Raw genomic sequence first — 22,773 nt, 5'->3', positions numbered from 1 at the left:
TTACATATAGATATATTTTTTATTGAACAGCTTCAAACTTTTTTACAATCTTTAATAAATTTATTTAAAATTGAAATTAATTTTTTTCACTGTCATTTAAAATAAACAATAACAAAAAACTTTGACAGAGAACCTATACCACTGAGAAATAAAAAAATAATCAGCTGTTCGATTGCATATACCTGTTTATTGTATCATGATTACAATAAAATACAATATTATATTGTACATTTTAGGAATATAAATAATTAATATTTAAAATAACACTTCAAATTGAGAAATAATTTTTAAGTTTTAAGCAACCTTGGTTGGATTGTACTATGTTGAAGTTTAAGGAGTTTTAATTTCATATTCAGCTTCTCTTTAGTTTCTGCAACTGTGGCAAACGAATTATGGGAATCTGTAACGGTAAACTTTTTTCTGGTTTGGGCTCCTAAGGTGGAAACAAGTAATGTAGGACGTATAGAATAGAAAATATCCTTGATTCTGATAAAAAATAAATAAAATGTAATTATGTAAATGTTAAATGTCAATTATATTAATGTCAATAATATAGCAGCTTACCATCATTGCACGACTTCAAATTTTTAAGCATTGTTGTAACAGAAACGTTTGGTACTTTAGTCTGAAGTAGATGTAACAAATTACATATTTTCCGTAAAAACCCACTTCAGATCAAAATCTATGTCAATCAGTAAAATTTAAGTTAGTTAAAAATATTCTAATTTATAGTGTATTAAGAGTTAACTTATGGAAGGTTTTATGTATTCAGGACAACATTTTAACATCTTGATAAAGACTTTGATACCTCAATTTGCTGAAATCTACTGTTCAATTCACAATCGATGTTGTAGCGTTGTAGGCGTTGTATATCAGCAGCTGCTACAATAGTCATAACAATGTTGTTGGTATTTTCTATGCAAAAGCACTATACAACTCCTACGACAATTTTTCATATGTTTTTCGAATGTTGTAAGAAAGTTTAGTGTTGCCAATTGTTTATTTCGACATATAAACAAAAAATTCAAACGATTTTATAAAAAACGATAAAGTGGTAACACTGAAATCAAAAACAAACAGCTGTTTACCAAAACAAAAAAACTAAAATTTTATTAAAAACTGTTTATTTATTAGTTTAAAATGTGGAATAAAGAATATAAAAGCATTGAAAATTCAAAGAAATTAATTTGGTTTATTTCGCATGTTTAATTAATTTAATATTTTTTTGATTTTTTTATCTTTTGACATTGTTATGTATATTTGTTTTGATTGTTTTTTTTTTTTTTTTCATTGAAAACATAAACTTATGACTTGCTGCAAAGATCTGTTCACAATCACTGTTACTACACTTTAGTAGGTACAATATACAACTTGATTGTGAATTGAACATACATTTTTAACATTTTCTCCAATATAAATCCATTTCATCGCTACTATAGTATAATCTTACCTAATTCATTACGTTTTAAAAGACAAAAGACAGTATTATAATAATATTCCTGAAATTATATAATAGTTAATTTGTATTTAAGTATATTTTTTTCCACAACATATATATCTGTGGAGGATGCCCTGGTAGGCTAGTTGGTGGTGTATCTGGGGGTTGTGGGTTAGAATATAATTTTTAATCGTGTAAATAAATATTTATGCGGATTCAAATGACTCATCAGCTTCCGAAGAAAAATTATAGATGTAAATAATTTAAAAAAATACGATTATGTATATTTGTTTATAATCACTCTTCACTTTAAGTACAAATGCGTATTAAATTATTACAATTATAATTACTTTTATTTTTTAACAGATCATTCTTAACAAAATACGTCCGTCCACTTTGATTTGCAAAATAAACATAAACACGAAAACATACCAGTAAATTGCATAGCAACAACAGAAAAAGTACAAGAAAATGTCCTCGATTACAAAATTGTAGGTGAATTAATCAAACTGACTAATTTTTTTATTCAAACGGATTAATTATTTTATTAAGTGAATTTATCAGTTGCTATTTTTCTAAAGACACCTTTTGACTAACTTAACAAAATTTTTAATCAATAAATTGTCTATTTATGACAAAAAAAATTGTAGGCAATTTCAGAGCTCCAGTTTTTTCTGTGTACATACATATGTACATATAAAATATATCATTCATCCATTCGTGATTTTATTTACGATCTTTTTATTTTATTTTTATATGATTTTTATATGTACATCTACATAATTCTATTTGTAACATTTATGTTTACTTCTTTTTCGTTTTTTTCTTTGATTCATGGACACTTTTTTGAAAAATTCAGTACACACATGCATCTTAGTGCCATGTATCCTTCATGGATTTGTAGTTTATTTATTATAAATACTCGGAAAAACTCTCATCAACCTTCTAAACACAGTACACACATTCACATGGTTGGCAATGAAATAAAGTTTACAACTTAACTGTTATTTTATTACAACATTTAATAAAAATCAACAAGTGCATGACTCTTCTGAATTTAGTGGCGCTACTTAAACAGTTGTTGTTTGTTCTTTCTGCTACTGTTGCTGTGTGTATGTTTTTACTACTGCTAATGGAGCGTGATGCCAATACAACACCATAAGGTTAATATGACAGCTTTTTAGCCGGTCAGCTATCCGGCCAGAAGCAGATAGAGAGAAAGAGGACCCGATTAACCAACCAGTTGGCAAAAAGCAGGGCCAGTCATTTAGTCAGGCAAAGAAGGAAGCAGACATTAAGCTAATATAAAAATCCATTTAATTTTATGGATTAACTTGTTTTATGAGTGTATTTAACACCGTTTAATGGTTCTCTTTACAGTCGACAGTCAACTGTGGTCATCGTAATAAAACAGCACCAACAAAACTAAATTCCTCCTAAATAAAATACAGTAGATATTTAGTCGTCAGTCTTCTTTCGCCTGCAGAGATGACTTGATTTTTTACATTGTTAGCAGTTATTAAATATATAAGCGCACACATCCACAATCTGTTGAATATGTATCAGTTTGTATGTGTAAAAATGCAAATTTAAAATTGCTGATAAAAAACGACTCACACATAGTTAATGTATTGTTTCCAAATGCACTCACTGTTTTCCAAATGAAATCGTCGCAAAATTTAATCAAGTGTTAATTAATTGAAAATCAAACAACCAGTCTGTCTGGCAGACATACACCAACCGACTTTAAAGCTAACAAATGTTGTTACATTATACACTACATACTTAGAAAACATGCTTACATACAACCAAACATTCAATAGGTAGCTACAAAATATTAAATTTCGTTATCCTACACTAAATAAACTGTTTTGAATTTCATCAGGCTCAATATTATTAAAAAAACATCCACATGGTTCCATGAATTAACGGTAATCTAGAATTAAAAAATATTTATGTGAGGTAAAATAAGATTTTGCTTCACTAACGTACGAAAACTTAAGAAAAGATAATTAGTCTGTGATTCGCAACTTAATATTATGAAAAGGTTGCTCCATCGTCAGTGTTGCCACTTCATGTGTAATAATAAATACATATTGTGTGTAATTTTTATTTCCATGTGTGAGCCCATGTGTAATTTAAAAAAATTTTAAATCCTTTTGCCGAAAAGATTTTTAGGGAGGGTGTATTGATTTTGTGCCGATGTTTATAACGCACAATAATATAGGTCCTACACTACCTTAAAATATACTAATCAGAATCATTTTCTGGGTAGATTGAGCTATGTCCGTCCATCTGTCTTTTTAATAAATTTTTTATTAAATTTTGCACAAACGGTTCTTTTGAAAATGGTTAAAATCGGTTCTCTATTTCAATTAGTCCCCATGCAACCATACCCCCAAATAGGGCTTTTGACTTCAAAATTGTATTAAATGTTCTACACTGAAAATAATCCATGCTTAACTTTACGAAAAAAATTTTCGCAACTACTTTTTTCGTAATATATACGAAAATTTCGTGTATGATACGAAATATTGTTTAATCAACCCCTTTTCTAATTTTACGAAAGTACGAAAACCTGTCGTAATATCTTTTTTCGTATATATTAAGAAACTTTGTTTTCTTTTACAAAAATAATTTCGTTAAGGCATGTAATATTTAACGAAAGTAACGAATTTTTTTCGTAACAAGATTATTTAGTAATATACAAGAATTATTTTTGATTTCACAAAAAAATTATTTTGTTACGATTTTTTTTTTTTGTTATTTTAAGGGTGTTAAATTAATTTTTAATTTACAGGAAATTAGCTGCCTAATTTCCTGTAAAATTTTTTATGTTTTTTTAAAAAACATAAAAAATTTGTTTTTTTTTTAATTCGCAATCTTTTTCTAAATTTACAATAATTATTTTAAAAGAACTAAAATATTTATGTCTTTAAAAAAATCGTAAAATGAATAAATTTTTTTTCTAAAATTATATAAAATTATTTTGCATTTTACTAAAATATTTCGTACAATTTCGTATATATTACGAAAGAATTTCGTGGTGCGAAACCACGAAGCATTTCGTACAATGTACAACATTTTTCGTGTATATTAGGCATGGATTATTTTCAGTGTAGTATCACTACAAAATCACCGAAACTTTATTTCATAAAATTCTAAAAGATACTACCGATTTCCATAATGATTGGTGCTCATTAGACCCTAGCCCACATAAAATAAATAATTTTAAATGTTAACGTAAATCCCTCTATGAAAATGTATAAGGATAAGCCCATATTTACCCTTGAGGATGTGGAAGCCGAATATATGTTCGACACCAGAACCTACTAAACCGAATGTAGCAGCACCAATGTCCTGGAGCCAATAACGAGAGTGGTTCTGGTAATGTAAACAATAGGGAGACTATTGATAGAAAAATTAGTTGTTGAAATACAATACACATTTGCCTATTTGACTAATAGACAAAAATTATGTTCAATTCGATGGTATTATCCAGCCCCACCGTGAAAAGATTTTTAAAAAACTATCCTGTCATTCTTATTTTTCGTCGAAAGGTTGATAATTTTTCGAAAAAGAAATGTTTGAGGAAGTTTGAAGAATGTAATAGACTTGAAATGTTTCAAATATTAAAAGAGTTAAATGACGAATTTGAATAACAGAATGAAAATTGTATGGGTTTTTTCGTACTCCAAAATTTGTAACAATTTGTACATTAATGGATTGCCTTGGCGCACATTACAATATTTGGTGAATTTGAAATTTGTTAAAGAATTAAATTGATTTTATTTGTCATAAATTAATTTTCAAATGAATTTATTGTGAAAAATTATAAGAAACAATGTTAATCTAGAGTTTTTAGAACAATTTAATTGTTTTTTATTTCCTCCACCACCATCAGTGGTGATAGAGGGTACATATAAGTTTGTCATTCCGTGTGTAACACCAAGAAATATTCATCTGAGACCCAACAATGTATATATATAAAGTCGGGCATCTCAGGTATTTTTGTTCAAAATTATAAATGTTGATGACTGAATAACTTTGAAACCAGTTATCCGATTTTAACAAATGATGTTTCGTTCGACAGGTCTTTGATTCGTTTTTGACATTTCACTAAAATTGCATGAAATCCTGGCGCAAGGACCGAATAGTGGCAAATGTCCTTTATCCTTGAATATCTTAAAAAAGCATATTTTGTTTTTCTTAATTTTATGACAAATAGACAAAATTATTGTTATTGCTATGTAAAAATTTTAAAATGGGATCTCAAAGGGTTTGGAAGTTGTAGGAGTTTTTATTTAGCTACATTTACAATTTCCATAGCAAATAAGTGCTTTTTATACATTTTAACACATTTATAGTCTAGTATATTGAGGTTTTAATGCCGAATAAAGTAAAAATTACCACAGACCATCAAATTAATGTTATAAATATGATGGTGAATAATATCTGAAATCATGTCATATATAATTGAAATATTTTTTTTTCAAATATCTCCTTTTTCATACATACTATGGATTTAGGAGTCATTACAAAATTTGTAGAGAATCAAATTTAAGGCATTTTGGTTTCAGACAATTTTTTCCTATTATCAGTAGTTTTGGAGTTATAGTCATTTTTCGTTCATTTAAGATATGGCTTTCTAATCTCAATATATTTTGAACTACAAACGTGATAACTTTATGTACAGCCAATAGTAATAGCAACATATCATTATTTAATTACACTTTTCGCGCCAGAGTTGCTCTCTGACCCATAGTGCGATCTCTTGTAATGTACATTTTTAAATTAAATTATAAGCTGTAATGATGAATCGATATTAATGCAACTTGGTACGCATAACTCGTTAGGTTAAAGAATCATCATCGCCGATTTTAATAAATATCGGTTCATATATACATACAACATGAAAGTTTTTTCACAGTATTATATATTGCATTTCATTATGCTGTTTATTCCGTATGTATTTTACTATATGAAAACTTGCTCCGATATCAATAAATGTTGGTGGGTTTAAAGCTTTGATCAGTTATATTATATCCACTAAGTTTCATTAATTTCGATTTATTATAATAGCCTCTAATTTAATTTCAAAATTTACATTACAAGAGATCGCAGTATGGGTCAGAGAGCAACTCCGGCGCGAAAAGTATAATTAAATAATTATATGTGTTCCTTATTAAAGGCTAAACAAACAATTATCACAATGACGCTTTTAGTACAAAATATATAAATATTCCCTACAAATTTTGTAATGACTCGTAGGATGTATGAAAAAGGAGATATTCAAAAAAATTGATTATTTTGACCTATGACCTCCAATATTTGAATTATGTAAGACATGATTTCATATATTAAGCACCATCATATTTATAACATTAATTTGATGGTTTGTGGTAAATTTTACTTTATTCGGCATTAAAACCTTAATTTATGGAAATTGTAAATGTAGCTAAATAAAAACACATATAACTTCCAAAACCATTGAGATCCCATTCTAAGATTTTTACACAGCAATAACAATGATTTTAATATCCTAGTATATATTATAAATCCTAATATATATTATAAATCTCTTTGTAAGTCTGTTCGTTTATTCGTCAATCACGCCTAAACGGCTGGACCGATTTTCTTCAAGTTTGGAACATAGTTAGATCTATACTTGGAGAGTGTTACTGGCTATATATTTATATATTATAAATCTCTTTGTAAGTCTGTTCATTTGTTTGTTTGTTCGTCAATCGCGACTAAACGACTGGAGCGATTTGCTTCAAATTTGGAACATAGGTAGATCTATATTTGGAGAGTGTTATAGGCTATATTTTTTTCAGAGCTTGGACTAGGAGGGTGAGAGTTGTAAATACGGATTTTGTTTATCCTTAAGTAAAAGCATTTTCGATGAAACTACTGAATTAGTTAGAAATATATATTAGCAAAGTGCCGTTGTGAAAATTGGACCGGAAGGGGACAAAAAATAGGCCAAATGGCGAAAATCTGACAAAATTTTAAACTTTGTGCTTTAAGAACTATCAAAATCATACTTTATAATATTTTGGCTTTAGAGTAGAAAAAAATCGTTCTTAAAGCACAAAGGTTCTAATTTTGTCAGATTTTCGCCATTTGGCCTATTTTTTGTACCCTTCCGGTCCAAAAATGTGAGTTTTTAGTTTCTGAGATATGTGTATTCAAAAGTCCACCTCTAGAGGGAAAAACAGGAGAAAAATTCAAACTAAACGGACAAAAACGGCTAATTATGTGTTCCTTTGCTACATTTTTTGTACTTTTATGAAATTTGAGAAATATGTATTTTTTATTAATATTTTGCCGTAATAAATCAGAAAATGTGTTTTTTCAAAAATGTTTTTGCAAAACATCATTAAAGAGGGAAAGGTCCCTCTCTGGCGTGATTTTTTTAATAAATGTTCTACAACATCGATTTCTGAAATGATAACAAATATATTAAACAAAATACATAAATTTTAATAATTCAATGGAGAAAGAGGGTATGGGTAGTATTTTTGAAACATGAAGAAGTTAAAAATATTTAAGACTATGAGTTTTTCGTTTCAGAGATATGTGTATTCAAAAGTCCACCTCTATAGGGAAAAACAGGAAAAAAATTCAAACTAAACGGACAAAAACGGCTAATTATGTGTTCCTTTGCTACATTTTTTGTACTTTTATGAAATTTTAGAAATATATATTTTTTATTAATATTTTTCCGTAATAGGTTAGAAAATGTGTTTTTTCAAAAATATTTTTGCAAAACATCATTAAAGAGGGAAAGGTCCCCCTCTGGCGTGATTTGCGTAATAAATATTCTATAACATCGATTTCTGAAATGATACAAAATATATTAAACAAAATACATAAATTTGAATAATTCAATGGAGAAAGAGGGAATGGGTAGTATTTTTGGTACTGTGTTGGTCAGAGAAAGAAAATAATTATTATCCATGAAATTTTTGCTTAAAAAAATCAGTATGAAAGAGTCGTCCTAGAAATGTTTTGAATGTACCAAAATATTTCCCAGATTTTTTAATCGATTTCTTCAATAAACTTTTTTCTTGATTTTTATAATAAAAATTTAATATATAAATTATTTTTGATTTTTATTCTATTTGTTTCAATAAAAAATTATTTATGTTTTTTAATAATACTCACTCAGTAATTTTTATTTATTCAAACAAAAAATAGAAATCAATCAATGATTTTTATTTTTCAAAACAAAGAATAAAAATCACCTAAAGAATTTTAATTTTCCAATTTTCGAATCTAATTTCTACAGTGGTAAAGAAATTTTACCAATTTTCTATTAATCTCTGTTTAAACCCGATCATTTTTAATGTGTTTTAAAGGTAAATATCGCATAATGAGTTTTATAATTAATTTCAAAAAATAAAAATCATTGCCCGATTTTTATTTTTGCCTTATAGTTAGAGTATTCAAAAACCGGTTAACCGGTTTTTTTCTTGTTTGAAAACCGGCCGGTTTCGAATAGTTCATATTTTCAAATTATTCGATTGACCGGGTTTTTTGGTGTCGGTTAACCGGTTTTTTTATGGATGAAATTTTCTTTAAATTTTGGGATAAAATAACTTTTATAAACATTTTGTGTTAATTTTTCTATCTAAATACTTTCGGTTTAGTTTTTATTTTCCTACTTTACTATTTGCTAATATTTTGTAACTTTTGTATAGATAATCTTAATTTTTTGCAAACAGTTAACATGATAGTTTAAAAATATAGTCCATTTGTCTAGTAAAATTTAATATCTTCCTAATAGTTTAATTTTTGATAATTTTACTTTTAGCTGAGAAATGTTTTATCTGATTTTGGATTTTCGGAAATATAGTCAAAAATGTGAATATATTTCCGTATTCTTATGGTCTAATCATAAAATTTTTAGGGGATTTCTATAAATAGTGAATACCAACCACTCCATTTACATTTACCGATGCAAAAAAAATATTTTTTGTGGACGTCCTTTTATCCTAATTAATTTTCTCAGATGAAAAGTAGAAATATCCATTAAAATTTTCAAAAATATGAACTTCCTCGAGCCATTTACAAAGTTTTTTATTCTTCATATAAAAATATGAATTTTAAGGTATTAAGCTATTTCCATAAGATGTCTTCAATATTGTTAAAATTATAATCTCAAATATTTAAGCAAATGTATCTTTCTGTATACATTTAAAAAAGGCCTATGTGTTATTTTCGGAAAATTTATATATCATTTTTGCAGAAAAAATACCATAAATAAAAAAAACGGTTAACCGGTTTTTACACTTAAAACCGTATTCGAAACCGGTTTTTTAGAAAATGCAATATTTCGAATTATTCGAAAACCGGTTTTTGAAACAAACCTGTTTCTTGAATACTCTACTTATGGTTTAAAAATTATTTGTGTTTTTTATTATTGATTTTTATTTGAAAAAGTTCTCAGTAATTTTTACGGAAAAAATAAAATACAAACCAAATAAAATTTTTAAATTTAATTTTTTTAAATAAAAATAATAACAATTACTGTCTCTGGTGTTGGTACCTTTTATAAATATTGTTCAAATTCAATGAAATTTCTTTTATAGCTTTATAAATTCACAAAGAAACTGTAAGGAGTTTCTTCATAAGGAGACCTCAGCATTTTTTGAAACATGAAGAAGTTAATGAAAAACAATTAAGAAAGTATAGTCGGGCGTGACCCTACACCAGTTATGTATATTAAATGTGATTTATTTTTCATAATAAAGCATTTATCTTCTATTACCTTGTTCCGATACATTTAAGCAATTTATGGATGAAAAACTAATTTTCTGAAAGAGGGTTTACATGGGGGCTAGGGGCAAATATGGACCAAGCCTAATAAAATTTTGTGAATATATTTGTATGTACATAATATTTTAATGTGCTGAATTTCATCGCGATAATTGTTTATAAGTTAATTTTAGACATTCAAGTAATTGTTCCGATACATTTAAGCAATTTATGGATGAAAAACTAATTTTCTGAAACATGCTTTATATGGGAGCTAGGGGCAAATATGGACTAAATTTGCCCCTAGCAAATTTGTGAATATATTTATGTTTACATAATATTTTATTGTGCTATATTTCATCGCGATATTTGTGTTTATAAGTTTATTTTGGACATTCAAGTAATTTTCTGAAGGGGACTTTGTATGGGAGCTAGGGTCAAATGAGTCCCGATCTCTATGAAATTTGGCAAGGTCATCAATATACAGGTATTTTTAACATAATTATGACCTCAGAAGCCCTTTTCGGGGGGTTGTGTTGTATGGGGGCTAGGTGAAATAATGGACCGATTTAACCATTTTCAATAAACTTCGTCCTTGGGCCAAAAAAAGAGTGTGTGCCAAATTTCATCCAATTATCTTAAAAATTGCGACCTGTACCTTGCGCACAAGGTTTACGTGGACAGCCAGCCAGACGAACGAACGGACGGACAGATGGATATAGCATAATCGACTCAGAAAACGATTCTAAACCGATTGGTATACCTTAAGGTGGGTATAGGACGAATATTTTTGTATGTTACAAACATCAGCACAAACCCAATATACCCTCCCCACTAAAGTGGTGTAGGGTATAATTAGCACTTTATGCTTTAAGTCAAGAATTATTCTTTCTCCTAAGTTAAATAAGTATATTATAGTTTTACCTAACTAGATAGTATTAGAATTTTGGAATCTTTTAGCTTTATAAATTGGCAAAAAAAATGTGAAGTAATCTCTTATTGAGGGGCAAAATGAGTAAAATTTTTTATTTCGGAAATGCTATGTTATTTAAGTCAACGATAAAATGGGCAGCCTAGCTATAGTGGGCGTGACATCTCCCATATAAAGAAAATCTTAAATTCGTATATCTGAGAAAATATAACAACTAGAGTCCTCATTTTTTTCGGAGTATCAAATTGAATGTTTATGACAAAATATGGGCGGACTAGCAAAAGTGGGCGTGGTACCTCCCATATGAGTTATATATTAAAATTCGTTGATCTGGGAAACTATTGGAGATAGAATCCTAATCTTAATTTTTCACAAAGACCTTTAACATCCACGTGAATATTTATGAGAAAAATGGATGGACTTTCATAAGGGGGTTTTGGTATCTGCTATACGGATCTATATGTATAAATGAATGTGTGTTTGTACGTTTATTATACCCACCATCAAAAAAAGGGGGTATATTGATTTTGTCATTCCGTTTGTAACACATCGAAATATTGGTCATAGACCCACAAAAGTATATATATTCTGGGTCCTCATTACATTCTAAGACGATCTAGCCATGTCTGTCACATAAATATTTCTTATAGGTAAGGTTTGTTTGGTATTGAAAACGGGCAATATCGGTCCACGTTTTCGGATAGCCCCCATACAAGTGGCCCCTCGAAAAGCAGCTTTAACAGCCATAACTTGTTTAAAAATACGAATATAGCGATGAAATTCGACATAAGTAAGTTTCTTGTGATCCAAAATCACTATGCTATGAGGATCGGTCCATAATTGACCCTACCCCCCATATAAGGTCCACTTCAGAAAATGACTTTAACGCTCATTACTGGCTTAAAAATACTAGTATTTAGATGAAATTCGACATATGTAAGTTTCATACGAGTCAAAATCTATCTAAAAAATTTTATGTTGATCGGTCCATGATTGACCCTACCCCCCATATAAGGTCCCCCTCAGAAAATGACTGCAACGCTCTTTAATGGCTTAAAAATACGAGTGTAGCGATGAAATTCGACACAAATAAATTTAATACGAACCAAATTCTGTCTACCAAATTTTATGAGGATCGACCCATAATTGACCCTACCCCCTATATAAGGTCCCCTTCAGAAAATTACTTTAACGCTTATAACTGGCCTAAAAATACGATTATATAGATGAAATTCGACATAAGTAAGTTTCATTCGAGTCAAATGAGGTTTGATGGTGGGTATATAAGATAAGAATATAACACTCTTACTTGTTTTTTTTTTTGTTTGTTTGGACTTTAAAGAGAGCTAAACGGCTGGAGCGATTTTTCTGAAATTTTCATAGTGTCTTCCTGTACATCTGGAAGGAACTATATGCTACTTTTTACTTAAAAATTTCAAGTGGGCGACGTGCCACGCCCATTTACAAAATAAGTATTTAGAGTCGCTTATCTCAGAAACTGTAAGAGTCCACAAATTTTGTATGGACAACTTTAACATCCATATGAATACATGGGAATGAAATTAGCAGCCTAGCTATAGTGGGCGTGGCACCTCCTATATAAAGAAAATATTAAATTAGTATATCTGAGAAAATATAACAGCTAGAGTCCTCATTTTTTTCGGAGGAACTTTAGTATCAAATTGAATGTTTAGGACAAAAATGGGCGGACTAGCAACTTTTAGGCAGTCTTGGTACTTCCCATATGAATTAAGTACAAAAATTCGTGTATCTGGAAAGCTCTTAGAGCTAGAATCCTCAATTTCGCACAAAGAACTCTGACATTTATTAGGGGCTTGGCACCTTCCATATAAATTAAATGCAAAAATTCGTATATCTTGAAAACTGTAAGAGTTAAAATCTTCAAAAATCGTAAAGGAATTTTTTAATTATTATAACTATAGGATAGCAAAACACACTTGGTAAAGCTTATAGATATGAAGATAAAGAAAATACTTAAATTAATGTATCTTGGAAACTATAACAGCTGAAGTCTCAAATTTTGTGGAAGTCACTGTAGTAAGAATTCATATTATTATTTAGGGCAAATGACCAAGATCTGCAACGTGAAATGGGTTACAATCCACAAGATTTAGAGAATTTGGTTGCAGAAAATTTACCGCATCTACAAGCAGAGCAGAGAATGGCATACAATACAATAATGTCAACAATTACAAACCAAAAAGGAGTATTTTATTATTGAAGCGCCAGGAGGAACCGGAAAAAACCTTTCTCATCTCATTGATTTTAGCTAAAGTTCGATCACAAAAAAATATTGCCTTAGTCATTGCGTCATCAGGTATTGCAGCAACACTTTTAGATGGAGGCAGAACTGCACATTCTGGACTAAAATTACCATTGAAAACTAAATTTTCTAAAGATTATGCATGCAATGTTCAATGGGTAAAATCCTGCAAACATGTAAAATAATAGTGTGGGATGATCGCACTTTAAAGGACATGAGAAGTAATTATAATTTATTTGGAGGTGCATTAATTGTTTTAGCTTGTGATTTTCGCCAGACACTTCCTGTGATACCTGGTTCAACACCGGCTGATGAACTTAATGCTTGCCTGAAATCATATCTCTGGCAACATGTTCACACGTTAAAATCAACCACAAATTGTGTAAAGTTTCCCTCTAATTTTTGCAAGATGTTTTTCCAAATCTACAACGTATTTTCAAAACAATTCAGTGGTTATGTGAGCGTGCTTTACTGGCACCCAAAAACATTGACGTTAATTGTATCAATAATATTATTTTGAATAGAATCGATGGTATTTTAAAAACATATAAATCCATCGATACTGTTACAAAATAGTCAATTATCCTGTAGAATTTTTGAATACACTTGATTTACCAAGATTTCCACCTCACGAGCTGAAGTTGAAAATAGGAGTTCCAATTATTTTATTGCGAGTAATGGTACTCGATTAACAGTTAAGAAATTAATGAACAACTTAATCGAAGCAACGATTATAACTGACCAATATAAAGGAACGGATGTCTTACTACCTCGGATCCCAATGACAACATCGGAAATGCCATTCGACTTTAAACGGTTGCAATTTCCTATACGTTTGGCATTCGCGATGACAATAAACAAATCTCCCTGCAAGTGCGTGGAATAAATCTCAAAAATCCATGCTTCTCACAGCTTTATGTTGCATGCTTGCGAGTTGGGAAACCTTCAGATTTGTATATCTATGCGTCTGAGGAGAAAACGAAAAATATTGTATATCCCAAGGCTTTAGAATAGGAAATAATCATTAAGAAGCATTTTAATTGTAAATATTAAGTCAATTATATATTAGTAATTTTGTAAATTTATGCTAATGAATAGGAATAAGAAATAAGTATTAAGAAATAATATACATACATATCAATTAATCAATAAAATACTTTAAATATCAAACTTTCTTTGTCTTATTACTTTATGGTTTTGGATAGTGGCAAACAAAATGCAAAACAATTTGCATAATAAATTATGCACCGAATCATATGACAGTTCAGGGAACCGACCAAATTCCATTGACAACAAATTCGGTTGCCACAACGAAACTGCTTTCTCTGTGCACACATACATTTTTAATATATATAAATGTTATACGCACAATTGGGACGAACGACGAATTTTCGTCGTCAGATATAGAATACACTAAATTATGTATATGAAAATATGCACAATCAGTGCGTATGACGAAATTCGTTGTACGTAACAAACTGTGCGATAGGTTTATTTACAGTGTCTCTCATAAGTATTCGAATTTAGGTATAATATGAAAAGAAACCAAATTTAATAATATATTTTGTGTGCAGAATTAATAACTTAATTTGTTAAATTGTCTAGACAGTCCTTAGCTTTGATATCACGCTTTTTAAAACTTTAAAAAATCACATTTACTTAAATTAATTTAGCTTTATTTAAAAAAAGACCATAAAATTACCTCACAAAAGTATACGAATTTTCCTGTATTTCATATTTGACTATATTATACGAAACACAAAAATTAGAATCGAATGTTTTTTTTTGCTAAAAATTGTTTTAAGGGGTAACTATCAACCGAATGGATATATTTTTGGCCCATTTGGTCCACAATTTTGGGGCATTTGTACCATCTTTTCATGTAATATCATTAAAATGGCGATTTTTAGCAATATTTGTATTTTTTCTCCTTTTTCCCAGAGATAAAACCAAAATTTGTTATTGGGATTTAATATACCCCTTGGAGTATCTAAAAATAATATTTTTTGTTACAAAAATCTGTATTTAAACGTTCCAATATATATTATTGGAATCATTCTTCTATCGCTAATTCAATTTATTGGAACTCAAGTCCATTTTTATAATACCAGGGTCAAAAATTTTCGGGGAAACTTGTCTTCTATATATTGTTTTAGATATCAGCTGTTATACATTTTAAGTTTTCAATATATTGTGGAAGTGTACAACTCCAAAGCATGCCTCGAAGAAACGCCATTCAATATAGTGGAATCATTCTTTTTATAACCATTGGCCTCTAGGCTGAATGTCACCATATCATTATGGTCTAACTCAAAAATATTGATTTCTGTTTAAATATTATCTACTATGATCAAAATAAACCCAAAATTTTGGACATACAGCGTTTTTGTAATGGGTAACATAATCGTGAATGTTATGAGTAGTAAAAACTGAAATCTACTGTATAGGATGACATTTTGTTAAGGCATGTTTTGGAGTTGTATACCACTACGATGTCTTGAAAAATTAAAATATATTAGTGCTAATATCTACAATAATATATACTAGCCAACTTTGTCGAAAAATATCGATCCTAGTGGTACGAAAAGGGACTTAAGATCCAGATAATTCAATAAGAAACAGAAGAACGATACCAAAAATATATCTTGGAATGTTTAAGTACAGGTCCTTATAACAAAAGTTATTATTTTTAGATACCTCAAGGAATCTATTAAATCCCAATATTAAATTTTGGTTTTATCTCTTGAAAAAGAGAAAAAAATGGCAAATATGGTCAAAAATCGTCATTTTAATGATATTATATGAAAAGATGGTACAAATGCCCCAAAATTGTGGGCCAAATGGGCCAAAAATATATCTTTTCGGTTGAAATAATTTTAAGCAAAAACACCATTCGATTCTAATTTTTGTGTTTCGTAAAATATGGTCAAATATGAAATACAGTTAAAATTCGAATACTTTTGTGAAGTAATTTTATTGACTTTTTTTAAAAAAAGTTAAGTTTATTTAAGTAAATGTAAATTATCTAAATTTTAAGGAGTGTGATATTAAACCTTAGGACTCTCTAGACAATATGTCAAATTTAATTATTAATTTTACACACAATAAATATTATTAAATTATGTTTCTTTTAAAAGTACACCTAAATTCGAATACTTATGTGAGACACTGTATATTTCATACGCAAACGAACGACGAATATATGGGTATAGAGTGACCATTTTCCTTTTAAGTTTTAAATATTCATACAATTTAGTTTAGTTTATTTTAATTAAATATTTTTGGTCACCAGTTGAAATATGCACAAAAATTTATTTGAAAATTAACAAACTTATACATTAATTTACCTCAATTTTTGTAAAATACACACATAAATAAAACAAGTTAGAGTGCTATATTCGGCCGAGCCGAATCTTAAATACCCTCCACGACCTACTTTTATATTAATAACCTTTTAGTTAATCAAATAATTGTGGAAATAGGGTTTCTCTTTTCTAATAGAACAAGCAAAAATTTAAATATTTTAAATCTGTTACAATTGCAAGTTTTTTCGCAGCATTATAATTAATTACAATTAATTATACATATACGGTTAAAGTTTTTTACAGTAATATTTCTATAAATAAAAGCTATATTTCTGTCAAAATTTTTATTTAAGTATATACATATGTAGCTATTTGGTAATAGGTGATGTGCATTAAAGTGATTTTCGGAAGAGGCTTTGTATGGGACCGATCGGACCCATATTATAGACTGATCGTGAAAAAATTGAAAACAACATTTTGCATACAAAAGTAATGTCTGTGTCAAAATTTGCATGTATATCATTGTTTGGTTATGCGGAATGTAAATTTAAGTGATATCTGCGAGCGTACCTTATATGGGAGCTATGACCAAATATGGGCCTATCGTGAAATTTTTTTAAATAAAATTTTTGTAAACTAAATCAATATTTGTGCCAAATTTTGTAAGGATATCATTATTTGGTAGAGTTATGTGCGTTTAAGTGATTTTCTGAAGGAGATCTTCTACGGGAGCTATGACCAAATGTGGACCGATCGTAAAACAATTTTAAAATTAAATTTTTGTATACAAAAGTAATATTTGTGGCAAATTTTGTATAGGAATTTTACAGTATCATATCTATATAAAAGCAATATTTGTGTCAAAATTTGTATGGATATCATTAATTGGTAATGAGTTATGTGCGTTTAAGTGATTTTTGAGAGGGGAACTTGTATGGGAGCTATGTATGACCAAATAGGGACCGTTTTTTTACAGTATCATTTCTATATATAAAAGCAATGTTTGTGCCAAAATGTGTATGGATACCATTATTTAATAATGAGTTATGTGCGTTTAAGTGATTTGCGGGAGGGGACCTTGTATGGGAGCTAAGACCAAATATGGACCGATCATGAAAAAATTTTACAGTATCATTTCTATATATAAAGGAAGTATTTGTTACTAAATTTGTATGGATTCCATTATTTGGTAATGAGTTATGTGCGTTTAAGTGATTTTCGGGAGGAGACCTTGTGAGATATGACCAACTGTGGACCGATAGTGAAAAAATTTTACAGTATAATTTCTGTATATAAAGTCAATATTTGTGCAAAATTTTGTACGGATATCATTATTTGGTAATGTGTAATGTACGCTTAAGTGATTTTCGGGAGGGGATCTTGTCTGGGAGCTACGGCCAATTATGGACCCATTCAGAAAATTTTTCCTCTACATGAATTCAATTGACATAAAACTTTTGCTTGTAAAAATTTGTAAAGATATTGTCAATTTGTAAAGATATTGTCAATTTGTAAAGATATTGTCATTCTACCGCATTTTCCGGGAAGGTGAAGGTTCCGAATCTGAATCCTCAGATGATAATAACAATACCATTATAGCAAATCCCAAAAAGGATGAAGTAGAGCAAGTGGTGAAACAGGTGAGTGATAGCATAGCTAAACTACCTATTACTAAGAAAAGACTATCTGGAACACAGAGGAGAAATTTGAAAAAGATACTTCAGGAAATCATAGTTAGTCAATCCAACGACAATTCAAAGGAAAAAATAGGACTCTCTCACAAGATCTGAAGCAAAGAAGATCAGATCTCCCGAAAAGTTGACAACTGAAAATAAACCTAAGAAGATAAAGAGCTCCCCGTCTTTTAATATACTGCCAAGCCATACTTCACTCAAAGGAACCTCAAATCAGAATCCTGTCGGCGAAATCAACCTCAAAAGTACGGGTATACGGCTGGCCGTGGAAAAATGGGACGTCTCTTACAAGATGAACCTGAGGGAACTTTATTTGTAATACGTATCGACCAGAAATCTATGGCTAGTCTTGCCATGAATAAAGGTAGGGCTTACTTCGCCTCTAAAGCTGTCATATTCAAAATTGGGAAGGTGCCGATTGGAAGGGCTGTTACAACAAGCCTCGAAAAGGACACTAAAATACCTAAGACCACAGCATCAGTAGCAACTACTGATAACGTTAAGGACTCAGATCCTAAAAACGAGGAAGGTACCGATAACTCGCCGAAAGAAGGTGCAGCTGCCCTTTCCAAAATTGGGGAGGTGCCGATTGAAAGGGATGTCAAAACCGGCCTCGATAAGGACACTAAAACACCTAAGGCAAATCCTAAAAGCGAGGAGGAAATCACTCACTCGCCAGAAGACAGAACAGCAGAGCTGTCCAAAATTGGGAAAGTGTCAATTAAAAAGACTGCTCTTGCTATGCCTGATAAGGACACCGCAGTGCCATCAATGGTACCCACTGCATCAATAGCGACTTCAGGTTACCCGTAGGAGTCAAATCCAAAGAGCTGGGAAGTGATCACTAACTTGCTGGAAGAAGTTTAAATGGATGACAATGATTGAGGTTATCCAAATAAACTTCCATCGGAGCGAGACGGCTACCAACGCTCTGATGGCTAAAATTAACACAGGTAAGATACATATAGCTTTAATCCAGGAACCTTGGACAATTCGCAACAAGGTTTCTGGGTTAAATCACGTAAATTTCCAACTTGTCTACGCTGATACAGGGTCTCGACCGAGAACATGTATCCTATGTCACAAGAACTTATGTTTTCACCTCTCAACAGGATTATCCACATCGGATGCAACGGTGCTGAAGCAAGGTCGTGGCAACATATATCTTGCCTCTGTTTACCTGACTTTCGATTCTCCGACACTACCACCAACGTCGGAGCTGATGAAACTGGTCGAAGAGGCACAAAGGAAAAAACAAGAAAATTGTAATAGGTTGTGATGCCAACTCCAACCATGTAGCTTGGGGTGGAACAAACACCAATCGCAGAGGACAAGCCCTCATGGATTTCCTTAATACTAACGACTTGATCACATCGAACTTAGGTAATAAAGCTACCTTCGCCAATAGCATCAGAGAAGAAGTATTAGTTATAACTATATGTTCAGAACAGTGTTGCCAATTTAGCCATTTTATGGCTAAATTTAGCACATTTCAACCTGGTTTGGCCATCAAAAAATAAATTTTGCCATTAGCCATTTTTTTAGACATTTTTATTTTCATTTAGCCATTTTTAGCCATATTCATATTTTAGCAAAAATTTTACTAAAAATATTCATAAAAATTATCTCACGGAATCGCTAGAATTAAACCGCTCTTATTATTCAAAATTGCAATAATGTAACACTTTATTATTGTCAAAAAATGCAACAGTGTTATTTTTTTAATAGTAACATCTGATAAAATTTATTAACTAGTAAAAGTTAAGCCAAAAAAGTGCACAAAATGGAGAAAAAATATACTCAAAAGTTTCGAAAAGAATGGATTAATAATCCCAAGTTAAAAGAATGGATCAGTGAATGTAAAGATCCAGAGAAAGCTTATTGTAAATATTGTAAATGCGAAATAAACGCAAAGTTATATGTGCTGAATGTTCACGCAGAGAGTAAAAAACATATCAATGCAGTTGAACGTATTGGTTCTACCAACCAACTGCCCTTTAAACCAGTCAGTTTGAAAATACAACAACAGGAGGCTTCATTGTGTATGTTTTTAGCAGTACATGCTTCAATTTCAACTGTCGATCATTTGGGAGAAGTCTGCAAAAATCGACTGGAATGCTCATCATTAAAACTTCATAGAACTAAGTGCACCAATATAATAAAAAATGTTCTTGGCCCCCACTTTGACGATGAACTGCGTAAAGATATTGGTGAAGGATATTTCAGTATTTTAATAGATGAATCGTGTGATGTCGCTTTAACAAAAGTATTGGGTAAGTTTATATAAATTTTATTTTTTTCGGAGTTTTAGTTGTTTTTATTTTAGGTCTGGCAATAATTTATTTTAGCAGCAATTTGGGAAAAATTGTATCCACATTTTTATCAATAGAAGAGTTGGAAAGTGGATCTGCTGAAAATATTGTTATTGGTGTTAAAAATGCTCTTAGAAAATTTAATTTAAAAACTGAAAAATTAGTTGGCATAGGAACCGATAACGCAAATGTTATGGTAGGAAAAAATAAAAGCGTTTATACTGCTTTAAAAAAGGATATTCCCCAACTTGTTCTTGTTAAATGTGTGTGCCATTCTCTTCAGCTGGCTGTGAACCAGTCTCTAAAAGAATATTTACCTGAGCAATTAGGATTCCTTGTTTATGAAACCTACAGCTGGTTCTCAAAAAGTTCCAAGAGACAAGTTGTTTACAAAAATTTGTACAAAAATCTAAATGAAAAGGTAAAAGCTAATAACTTTAAAAAATTTTCTATATTGTTAAATATGTATGTATATTGTTTTTTATAGGACCCATTAAAAATTCCAAAAACTTCGGATACTAGATGGTTATCCATTGAAACATCAGTTTCAAGAATATTGTCGCAATGGGAGGAGCTCAAAGTGCATTTCGAAACAGCATACATGGAAGAAAAATGTCTAAAGGCTAAAATCTTATGTGAATTATACAACGAAGACAATATTCGTCTATATTTGTTATTTTTGAAACCCATTTTACTTGAAGTCCAACTAGTTAACAAAATTTTTCAAGGCCATGATAACGATCCAACTCGCCTATTAAAGGAATTATTATTGCTGATAAATTTTTTGAAACGCAAAGTAGTTGGTGACGACAGTGTAGACGTTTTATATTCAGATTTCGACGAATTTATTTTATACACATGCAGCCTTGGTCATGAGTTTGAAACATATCTTAAGGAAATTAAAAAAAAAAACGGAAGCATGAAAAAGAAGGCAGAACGTGAAATTAGACGAAATTGTGTTAAATTTGTTGTTGATCTCATTAATCAATTGAAACAAAGGTTTGTATATATCAATTCATAAATATTATTTTAAATTAAAATTTGAATTACTCTCACTATTTTGCAGGTTGCCCGATAATATTAAAATACTTCAAAATATTGAATATTTCTCTGTAGATAACGTCTTAAAATCTTCTAAAGAGGATATTTTACCAATCCTAAATTTATTTCATGTTGATGACGAAATATCCTTAAAAATTCAGGAGCAATACTCAAATATCCATTATATAAAATGGAAAAACACAAATAACACTATTTCATTTTGGACGGAAGTATATAAATATAGAGATGCCGGCGGAAATAAAAAGTTTAACGAAATTTCGGAATTTGTACTGAAACTACTTTCACTACCCTGGTCAAATGCAGAAGTTGAAAGGGTTTTCAGCCAAATAAATCTTGTAAAAACTTACTTAAGAAATAAAATGCATCTATCAACCGTCACTTCGATTTTGTCTATCAGGTAAGGGTGCTAAAAATAATGACTCCATTGTAATTAATTTTTATTTATTTTGCAGATTTGGACTTAAAAGAATCGATAAATGCTGTTTTGAATACGACGTACCGAATAATTATTTAAAACTAGTTGGTACCAGTGAGTCTTATGACAAAAATAATAATATCCCAGATTTTATAGACGATTTATTTTTTTAATGCTAATTTTTGTACAAATAAGAATGATCTCCTATTTACAACATGGTTGTAAAAAATAAAAAAAATTAATCGTTTTTGATGTTTTTTAATAAAATGTATGTGTTTTATTATCTAAAATTGTTTAGCCATTTTTCAGCCATTTTTTAGCCATTTTTTTACACGGTTTTAGCCATTTTTGGTCACCACGAGTTGGCAACACTGGTTCAGAAGGACACTTTTCAATGTCGAAATAAAGAGGACATAGACGCCAAAGTAGAAATGCTCACAAGTGCTCTGGTTGAATCGTTCGAGGACAGTGCCCTCTGCTAGAGCGAAGATCTTCCCAGGAGAAGCCCTGGGTAACTGGGGAGATCCGGAAACTTGGTAAGACTCTTCGCATACTATTGATGAGTACGT

General features: G+C 30.2%; 1 protein-coding gene and 1 long non-coding RNA gene across 2 annotated transcripts; one reads left to right on the top strand and one right to left on the bottom strand.

The window, feature by feature from the left end:
- Positions 1–356: 356 nt before the first annotated feature.
- Positions 357–845, bottom strand: LOC119603150. The gene is made up of 3 exons (XR_005231396.1): positions 809–845; positions 565–682; positions 357–486 (listed from the first exon to the last, which is right to left on the bottom strand). It is a non-coding gene; the product is annotated as an uncharacterized LOC119603150 (long non-coding RNA).
- A 19,335-nt stretch (positions 846–20,180) lies between these two features.
- LOC119603154 lies at positions 20,181–22,377 on the top strand. Its single transcript, XM_037955093.1, has 5 exons — positions 20,181–20,688; positions 20,742–21,148; positions 21,215–21,726; positions 21,794–22,186; positions 22,242–22,377. The coding sequence occupies exons 1-5, from the start codon at positions 20,199–20,201 to the stop codon at positions 22,375–22,377; spliced, it is 1,938 nt and encodes a 645-aa protein (XP_037811021.1). The 5' UTR covers positions 20,181–20,198.
- The last annotated feature ends 396 nt before the right edge of the window (positions 22,378–22,773 follow it).

The sequence above is a fragment of the Lucilia sericata genome, unplaced genomic scaffold (genome assembly GCF_015586225.1).
Source record: "Lucilia sericata isolate MDLA Ls3-8-SP2 unplaced genomic scaffold, ASM1558622v1 Contig000277F_arrow, whole genome shotgun sequence".
In the NCBI taxonomy this organism is placed as follows: Eukaryota; Metazoa; Arthropoda; class Insecta; order Diptera; family Calliphoridae; genus Lucilia; species Lucilia sericata.
This window is presented reverse-complemented; position numbering and strand designations above follow the sequence as displayed.